Source organism: Sus scrofa, chromosome 3, assembly GCF_000003025.6.
Source record: "Sus scrofa isolate TJ Tabasco breed Duroc chromosome 3, Sscrofa11.1, whole genome shotgun sequence".
Classification (NCBI taxonomy): domain Eukaryota; kingdom Metazoa; phylum Chordata; class Mammalia; order Artiodactyla; family Suidae; genus Sus; species Sus scrofa.
This window is the reverse complement of record NC_010445.4, coordinates 8,973,031-8,983,214: the sequence shown is the minus strand read 5'-3', so window position 1 is coordinate 8,983,214 and position 10,184 is coordinate 8,973,031. Positions and strand designations below refer to the sequence as shown.

Here is a 10,184-nt window from a genome sequence, read left to right as displayed (position 1 = left end):
CAACGACACAAAGGTAGAGCAGCCTCACCAAAGGCGTCAGGACACAAAAGGAGAGAGAGGCTACATCAGCTGTTGTATGTCTATCCCTCGATTCCTTGTTATGTAAGAAAATAATCAATCTCTTATTTGGTTAAGTCGCTGTGGTGGAGTTTCTATTACACATAGCCAAATACAGTCCTGGCACAGGCTTCCAATTACCCTTAGCATCCACTTCCAAAGTCTTACTTAATCTCTCCAACAGCACTTCCTGCCATCCCCTTATTCTTCCTGCACCCATGTCACCAGCCCTATGTGCCGTTTTCAGAATATGCCAAGTTTATTTCCGCCTCAGTATCTTTGCCCTGCTGTTCTGCTGGAATGCTCTTCCCCTAGATCTTAACATGGTTAATTTGAGCCCTCTCTTCACTTAGCTTTGGGTATGTGCGAGTGAGCACAGCTCAGCAACGCCAGGTCCTTAACCCACTGACTGAGGACAGGGATCGAAACTTTGTCCTTATGGATGCTAGTCAGATTCATTTCCGCTAAGCCATGCTGGGAACGCCTTAGCTTTCTCCTTTAATGTCACCTCTGCAGCAAGGTCTTGCCTTCACTACACCATCCAAAATTGGCTCCTTCACACTCCTCACCTCTTCAGTGATTTATTTTTATTCATAGCACTTACCAACGTCTAAAATTGTCTCTACCAGAGACTAAGTTGTTAACTTGTTTACTTAATATCCATCTACTCCACTGGAGTGAAAGCCTCAAGAGGTACAGGCACATCCTCAGTACCTAGAAGAGTGCCTGGTATACAGCAGGCATTCAAAAGATATTTATCAATTAACGACACCTTTAAGTTGGGGCAGACTCTTCCTTACAGTTCAGTTTGTACTGCAAAAAAGTTCTTTGCAATTCAAACAAAGATTTGGTATTGGATTTATTTACTTATTTTCGTTATGCTAGCATTCTGGGGGGTCTAGCATATTTTGTATTGGCACGCTTGGCACACAGATACAATTTCAAGGCCTCACCCAAAATTCTGTACCGGCCCTGTAATTTAAAGCTGCCCTAATGACTGAATTTAACAGCAATGCGTTCAGACACCTGCACTGACAGCGAACAAGGCCGAAGCATTACAATCCTTTTCGTTTCTCCCAGATTATCCAAAAGCCAGTGAGGGGTGAATCTCTATTTAGAGACTCGTTTTCCCCTGACCTTTTCTAGACTGGGCCAAGGATAGGATAACTCCGTTCCCAAGGTGGGCAGTATCATGCCAGAGTGATAAAAGCGTCAGAGGCTGGTTCCAACACCACCTCACCTGCTGTTTGGCCTGTTTGACCTCTTTTGGGGTTAGAGGGCGGAGTAAAGGAGATTGGGGATCCACATTCCGCCTCCTCCCTGCAAAGTGTGATGCCAGATTGGTGAGCTCTGCGGGCTCCACTGCTCAGAATCAAAAATGGATCCGGATTTTTTGTTTCCTTCCCACCCTCTTCCTTTGCCTTGCCGCCCACCTCCAATCCGAAGCTCACGTTGTGCATCAGGGAGCCAGCAGAGGATACCAGAGCCCTTGGTGCGCCTAGCTCCGCCCCCGTAGGAACCCGCCCACTCCCGTCGGCCCCCGCGGCCGCTCCCGTCTCCATGGGGACGAAAGCAGCCAACCAGCGCGGCGACTTCAGCTCCGCCCTGAGGACCACTCTGACTCGGGCAGCGCCCAGGTGGGCTCCAGGGGGCCTGCAGACGGTGGACGGCGATGCTGAAGGCCAAGATCCTCTTCGTGGGGCCCTGCGAGGTGAGGCCGGAGCCTGCGGGGCGGCAAGCCGGGCAGACCAGCGCGGGGTCGCCCCCAGCGGCCGTGTTTTGCGCCCAAAGCCCCACAGGAGCCGGGAGCCCAGTCCTACCGCGCCCACCCTGGTGTGAGCTGCTGGCTTCACCTTGAACTCGGGGCTCCCAGACCTTGACTCGGTTGTACTAAGGCCTGAAGGCCCAAGGTAGTGAGTGGCATTATGGAATCAGAACCTAGATCTCACGACTCTCCTTTGCGCCCATGACTATCCCTAATGAAATATGTCTGCCGGGTGAGAAAAAAACGGAGGAAAAACTTATCGATTACGTGGTCGTGGAACAGTTAGCTTTTAATGTGTGTGGCAGTCGGGGAGAGGGAGGAGTGGGATTAAATCTAGCTTTGTACTTCACACCGTACACAAGAATAAATGTGTAAAACAATTTTGTTAGTAGTAAACGAATAACTCTTCAACTTCAGCACGCATCAGAATTGCCTTGTGGTCTTGTTAATAGCACACTTTGCCCATCCTATCCCAGAGTTAATGATTCAGTGGGTCTGGGAGGGACCTGAGAATTTGCATTTTTTGCTGATGCTGGTTGTCCAGGAACCACCATAGTAGATGAACATGTGGAAAGATGTGTTTTTTTTGTTTGTTTGTTTGTTTTGTCTTTTTGCTGTTTCTTTGGGCTGCTCCCGAAGCACATGGAGGTTCCCAGGCTAGGGGTTGAATCGGAGCTGTAGCCAGTGGCCTACGCCAGAGCCACAGAAACGCGGATCCGAGCCGAGTCTGCAACCTACACTACAGCTCACGGCAACGCCGGATTGTTAACCCACTGAGCAAGGGCAGGGACCGAACCCGCAACCTCATGGTTCCTAGTCAGATTCGTTAACCACTGCACCACGACGGGAACTCCGAAAGATGTGTTTTGAATCTGGAGACAGGGAAGGTCTTCTTAAAAACAACACAAAAATGAAGAAGCCTTAAAAGAAATATTAAAGTTAAAGCCAGGGGAAAGTATTAGAAAAAGGCATGACAGAACGAGGATTCATAGGTAAAACAAACATACAGGAAAGTTTGAGAATGAGTAAATAAAAGAGAAGCAGCTCAATAGATAATCTAGCAAAGTCTGTGCACAAGAAATAGACTTGACCAGTAAGTATGAGAAGATGCTCAGCCTCACAATCACAGGAACACAAAACAAAAAGATGACACTGATTTGCTTGGCAGTTTGGATGAGAAAAGTTTAGATGACTGATGATGTGCCATGCGAGGATGTATGGGATGCATTTTAGGGAAAGGAGTATTCTAGGATTCTATTGATGGCGCTACAAATTGGTAACAGATTTTTTTGGAGATCAAGTTACTAAAATTTAAAATGTGCATAGCTTTCAGTGTGGCAGTTACATTTCCCAAAATCTAAGGACTCACCCATGTTCCCCTGAGTTGTTTACAACAGTGACCAGGTGGAATCTCCCTACCTGCCCATCAGTCAGAGAATGCCTAAATAAACTAAGACATCTTCTTACTTTGGAAGACTGCAGCAACATAACAATTGTTTTCTCATCTAGAGCTTCAGGGCAAGCCAGCCGGGGGACATAGATGTGGGTAAAGTCACCCAGCAGCAGAGCCAGCACTGAAGGCTGTGCTCTCTGGTCCCAGAGCGGCTGTGCCCACCCATCTGGGGAGAGCCCTCCACCCAGGTGGTCTGGGGTGGCCTGGCCTCTTCTCCACCACAACTGGGTCCAGGACAGCCATTAGAGGACTTGCTCATGGTTCACTATTCGCCTCTTCCACAGAGATCATTTATTATCTTAATTTCCACAGAGCGGGAAAACCGTATTGGCCAACTTTCTGACAGAATCTTCTGACATTACCGAATACCACCCAACCCAAGGAGTGAGGTGAGCCCTGACAAACCTGTGTCCCACAGAGTCCGCAGCCGTCACCCAGCCCTACCTTTGGTGCCAGTGCTGTTCCCAAAGTATGACGTTTCCTAAGGAAAGGTGCCGCTCATGCTTTTATCTTTAGGATCCTGGAATTTGAGAACCCTCACGTTACCAGCAACAACAAAGGCACCGGCTGTGAATTTGAGCTCTGGGATTGTGGCGGCGACCCAAAGTACGTTTCCCTTAAAGAATGTTTGCTCCCTCAAGTGATTCAGAAATCCCCTGCCCGCCAGACACCTTGAACATGAGCCTGGCGCCCTTCATAGCATGTGTTTAGGGCTTGATCAATTACTGACACATTGCTCTTGAGACTTTAGTGCCTGGGTCATGATACCGTGAGAGGTCATCCATCAGTGATTCATACTAAGAGATTATTTTTCAAGTCCCCGATTAGAAACCAGAACCACCTACCCTTCCACCCGCATCCTTTTCTGCTGCGCAGGTTCGAGTCTTGCTGGCCAGCTCTGATGAAGGACTCTCACGGGGTGGTGATCGTCTTCAACGCTGACATCCCAAGCCACCTGACGGAAATTGAGATGTGGTATTCCTGCTTTGTCCAGCAGCAGTTTTTACAGGATACTCAGTGTCTGTTAATTGCACACCATAAGCCAGGCTCCGGAAGTGATAAAGGAAACCCCACTTTGTGTAAGGAGCTTGGGGTTCTCCTTTCTACTCTTGTCTGAAATGCTCTGGGCATCTGTATATTGCTCTGTGTCTTTGAAACCAGCAGCTCCGTGCAGTTAGTGAGCATTGACTGTATCCTATGCATTTGTTTTTCTCACTGCAAAAGTCAGAATTGCTAGAGTTCCCGTTGTAGCTCAGCAGGTTAAGGACCCGACGAGGCAGCCTCGCTCAGTGCTTTAAGGATCTGGCGTTGCTGTGAGCTGTGGTGTAGGTTGCAGACACGGCTCGGATCCCGGGTTGCTGTGGCTCTGGCGTAGGCCGGTGGCTATAGCTTCAATTTGACCCCAGCCTGAGAACTTCCATATGTTGTGGTGTGGCCCTAAAAAGACAAAAAGACCAAAAAAAAAAAAAAAATTCATGCCTAATTACATTTTTTTCCTTTTTAAGCGCCACCCTTGAACAAGCTAAAGCTGGTGCACTCGAACCTTGAGGATGACCCCGAAGAGATGAGGATGGAATTCATAAAGTATTTAAGAAGCATCATCAACTCAGTGTCTGAGAGCAGAGACCGGGAGGAGATGTCAATTATCACCTAACCGCTCCTCATCCCACAGGAAGTCAGTTCCGCGAAGATCTAAAATCCATCCCGACACTCAGCTTCTCCCCTCCCTCCCTGTGGCTTCAGAAGTCATTTTCCCGCTTTGCCCAAAGGTACCAGTTGACTCTACCATCTATTCTCTGTCCTTAGTTGAGCTGAGAAAATCCCATTCTTAAATTCTGATTCCTTTGCCCCAGACATCTCCAAAGAGCTGGAAAACTGAGGATTTCTAATTTTTTTTTCACTTCATATATGTCACATTATAAAAGTTGTAGAATTGTTAACTGTCATAGCCCAATGATACCACACTGGTTTAAATCCTTAAAATTCACCTAGGATATTTTCGAAAAACATTAGCATTTAACCTCTCTAAGATTTTAGTTTTATTTAGATGTCCTTGACATCTGGATACCATAGCATATTAGAAGGTGAAAGACATATGTGGGGTTTTTTTAGGTTTTTTTTGTTGTTGTTGTTATTTCAGAATTTGATTCTTAAATATTACTTCATGTAATACAGGAAAAAACAATGTTATGTTGTCATGACACCTAATTTGTAAAAATGGTCAAAAGATTTGCTGCTTCAATAACCCAAAAGGGTGAGTTTATAGCTTTTTGTACAGGTGAGTTTGTTTTAGTAATCTGAGGATTTGTTTTTCTTTCATAATTTTTATTTTTTTTATTTTCTAATATAGCCAACCTGAACATACATGAAGTAGATTGAAAGCTCGATGTAGGTCTTTTCCACTGAGAGTGGAAGAAAAGAGGAATAAATATGCTTGGCTGTGTTTCACTCTTCCAGCGCAGAGGGCTGTGTGGGCAGTCTGCCTGAGAGAGTGGTGTCTGCAGATGATGATGGCTCCCTGGTAAATTTAGACTGAACAACAGTCAGCTCTTAGCAAACTGCCCGGATTATCTGTGAGCACATCTTAAGCCCAGGTTAATTTCCTTTGGCCTGACCTGTTCTCGGGACTTTTTCAAGGAACACAAAACTACGTTCACATGAACTGTAGTAAATCTTCTTTACCTAATAGCTGCGACAATAATAATCGACCTTGAGAATGCAGCCCTAAAACAAACAAATTATTTTTATCTAATTTTTAATGATTATCCCAGAGCTAAGGAGAAAACCCAGCAGCTTTTATTTACGTTAATAGCTAGAGTACAACCTTTTCGAGTCCTTGAATGGAGAAAATGCTTTCAAATTTAAGAGGCCATGTGTGCTGAAGTTACAAGAGAACATCCAGTGAAGTCTCCCCATCTTCCCTGTCCCTGAGCCCCATTCCCAACTCCAGAAGCCCCTTCCCCATCCTATCAGAAGTCTGTGCATATACAAATATGCTTTATTAATGGAAACAGTAGCAAGCTATTCACACTTTTTTACAACTTGCTTTTTTCACTTTTTTTTTTTTTTTTTTTTGTCTTTTTGCTATTTCTTGGGCCGCTCCCGTGGCATATGGAGGTTCCCAAGCTAAGGGTCGAATTGGAGCTGTAGCCTCTGGCCTACACCAGAGCCACAGCAACAAGGGATCTGAGCCGCGTCTGCAACCTACACCACAGCTCGCAGCAACGCCGGATCGTTAACCCACTAAGCAAGGGCAAGGACCAAACCCTCAACCTCATGGTTCCTAGTCGGACTCGTTAACCACTGCACCACAATGGGAACTCCTCTTTTCACTTTTTTATTTGGGGGATTTGTGCAAATGTACACAGGAAAGGTACAGAGCTGCCTTTTATACAGCTGCATAATATTCCATTTAACCACTTATTTTGGAATTTTAGATGCTTTTACTAATAATTTATGTTTAAAGATATTTTTATTGATGGACATTTTTAATGGCTTGGAAAAATATGATTTGTGACATAAGTATGTTGAATGTGGAATTTTAGGGAAGTAGTTTCAAGCCTCAGCTCTTTCAAGGGAAGGATATCCCAGACTGCTGGTCTGGGAATCCTAGTTCTGATTTATAATGTCACAGAACCATTTTCTAATTGCACAGTGATTTTTGCCATGTGAATGCCAGCATATGGTTGAAATAAGGTTCCTTTCTCTATCACAGATGTGACAATGCACATGAAAGCCACAGAAGCATAGAACAGCCCGGCCATACAGGAAACTCAGAAGTGGAGCATCACTCCAGAGTGTGTGGAAGAGGGAGTGTGTGAGTGGGTGAGACTGAGTGTGTGTCGTAGGGTGGGTGTGAGTGCGGGGGTGAGAAGAGAAGACGGGGGTCAGATGGTGAAGGGCTTCTCTGATCTAGCCAAGGAATCAGGGTTTGAGGTGCCACTGAAAGGTTTTTACTGCAGGAGTTCCCTGTGTGGCTCAGCAGTTAAAAAACCTGACTAGCATCCATGAGGATGAGGGTTCAATCCCTGTCCTTGCTCAGTGGGTTAAGGATCTGGTGTTGCCATGAGCTGTGGTGTAGGTCACAGACATGGCTTGTTTCCAGCGTTGTGGCTGTGGCTGTGGCTGTGCCTGGCAGCTACAGCTCCAATTCGACCCCTAGCCTGTGAACCTCCATATGCCTCAGGCGCGGCCATAAAAAGCAAAAAAAAAAAAAGGTTTTCACTGCAGATTGATGTGGTCAGATCTCCATGGCAGAAGAGCCCCTCTGACCACAGCATGAGGGCCGATCGGAAAGAGGACAAGTGCCAAGGTGGCTGCTGTCATGCCTTGGTTTGTGCTGCAGTGCTCCAGTCTTCAAGGCCACATCTTCACGCCTCTCTCTTCTCCATCCTCTGTGTACATCACCTTCTCTGTGTATCTGACTACCAGGCTCTTATGAGGACACTTAGAATGGCATTTAGGGCCCTGGATAATCCAGGCTGATCTCCCATCTAAAGATCCTCAGTTTAGTCACATCTTCAAAGCTGCTCCTTCCAACTCTCATTTACAGGTTATGCAGGTTACGGGAGTAGGGCCTGATATCTTTGGGGTCCTTATTCACCCTACCATAGATGCTATTCACTGGGCATTAATAGAAGAGGAAGAGCAAGTTTGGGGAGTTGGGAAGATGACATATGACTAGTTCGAGGTGACCCAGCAAGATAGGGACAGAGACAGAACTGGGCCCCATGCCCCCACCCTTTCCAATGTCTTGTGGTAACTGGGCAGATGATTCCACAAGCAGACCTGTCTAAGAGTGTCACCCTTTGAAACTGACCCTAGCAAAGCAACAACAGCATGGCAAATCACCAATTTTTGAAGCAAAACCACCCAGAAAATGGTTTGCAAGTATGTTGCAGATCTAGTATCATATTTCTTTTTTTTTTAATTTATTATTTTTCCCCGCTGTACAGCATGGGGATCAAGTTATTCTTACATGTATACATTTTTCCCCCAACCTTTGTTCTGTTGCAATATGGTATCTAGACATAGTTCTCACTGCTACTCAGCAGGATCTCCTTGTAAATCTATTTTAAGTTGTGTCTGATAAGCCCAAGCTCCCAATCCTCCCACTCCCTCCCTCTCCCGTCAGGCAGCCACAAGTCTATTCTCCAAGTCCATGATTTTCTTTTCGGTGGAGATGTTCATTTGTGCTGGATATTAGATTCCGGTTATAAGTGATATCATATGGTATTTGTCTTTGTCTTCCTGACTCATTTCACTCATGAGAGTCTCTAGTTCCATCCATTTTGCTGCAAATGGCATTATGTCATTCTTTTTTATGGCTGAGTAGTACTCCATTGTGTATATATACCACATCTTCCGAATCCAATCATCTGTTGATGGACATTTGGGTTGTTTCCCCGTCCTGGCTATTGTGAATAGTGCTGCAATGAGCATGCGGGTGCAAGCGTCTCTTAAGTAGAGTTTTGTCTGGATATATGCCCAAGAGTGGGATTGTGGGGTCATATGGAAGTTCTATGTATAGATTTCTAAGGTATCTCCAAACTGTTCTCCATAGTGGCTGTACCAGTTTACATTCCCACCAACAGTGCCAGAGGGTTCCCTTTTCTCCACAACCCCTCCAGCACTTGTTATTTATGGACTTATTAATGATGGCCATTCTGACTGGTGGAGATGGTATCTCATGGTAGTTTTGATTTGCATTTCTCTTATAATCAGCGATGTTGAGCATTTTTTTCATGTGTTTGTTGGCCATCTGTATATCTTCCTTGGAGGACAGTACATTCAGGTCTTTTGCCCATTTTTCCATTGATTGATTGATTGGCTTTTTTGCTGTTGAGTTGTATAAGTTGCTTATATATTCTAGAGATTAAGCCCTTGTCCGTTGCATCATTTGAAACTATTTTCTCCCATTCTGTAAGTTGTCTTTTTGTTTTCTTTTTGGTTTCCTTTGCTGTGCAAAAGCTTTTCAGTTTGATTAGGTCCCATGGGTTTATTTTTGCTCTAATTCTATTGCTTTGGGAGACTGACCTGAGAAAATATTCATGATGTTGATGTCAGAGAGTGTTTGCCTATGTTCTCTTTAGGAGTTTGATGGTGTCCTGTCTTATATTTAAGTCTTTCAGCCATTTTGAATTTATTTTTGTGCATGGTGTGAGGGTGTGTTCTAATTTCATTGCTTTGCATGCAGCTGTCCAGGTTTCCCAGCAATGCTTGCCGAATAGACTTTCTTTTTCCCATTTTATGTTCTTGCCTCCCTTGTCAAAGATTAATTGACCATAGGTGTCAGGGTTTATTTCTGAGTTCCCTATTCTGTTCCATTGGTCTTAGTATCATATTTCTTGAAACTAACTGAATGACCAAGTGGTGTTCTGGAGCTCTGTTGTTAAAAAAACAACTTTTCCACTTATACTGCAACTTGAATGTCCATATCTCAAAACTGTTCGGGAAAGCTCCTAGAGATCATCTTACATTTTCCAGAACACCAGAAGATTCTTGCATCCAAAGCATAGGCTTAACTGCTATAACAAGTGAAGCTTTGCTGGTCAGTGAGAACATGCAAGAAATAATCAAAGAGCAGTGATCCTGAAATCCATTGAAAAGGCGACTGCATTGGTACCTCTTAAGAAAATTATTCTGAGCTATAGTTCTTCTAGCTCTTGACTTCAGCCATCCCCTCCAGACTGTTGAGAAATACAGGGATATCCTGGCCTTCAGTGATACTTTCTGAACAAATGTACTCTTTCCTTAGGCAAGAAATGAAGGATTTCACATTTCAAAAACCAAAACCAAAGGAACTAAATAAGGATGGAGGGAACTCTCTGCTTTTGAATGTTAAGGATAGATTATTTTTTACTGTGACTTCCAAATTGCTTTATCAGTTACATAATTCTCAACATTTAT

At 44.7% G+C, this 10,184-nt stretch overlaps 1 protein-coding gene across 1 annotated transcript; it reads left to right on the top strand.

Annotated features, from left to right (window-relative positions):
* IFT22 (intraflagellar transport 22) lies at positions 1,580-5,718 on the top strand. Its single transcript, XM_003124380.4, has 5 exons — positions 1,580-1,768; positions 3,588-3,664; positions 3,792-3,881; positions 4,152-4,354; positions 4,781-5,718. The coding sequence occupies exons 1-5, from the start codon at positions 1,730-1,732 to the stop codon at positions 4,927-4,929; spliced, it is 558 nt and encodes a 185-aa protein (XP_003124428.1). The 5' UTR covers positions 1,580-1,729; the 3' UTR covers positions 4,930-5,718.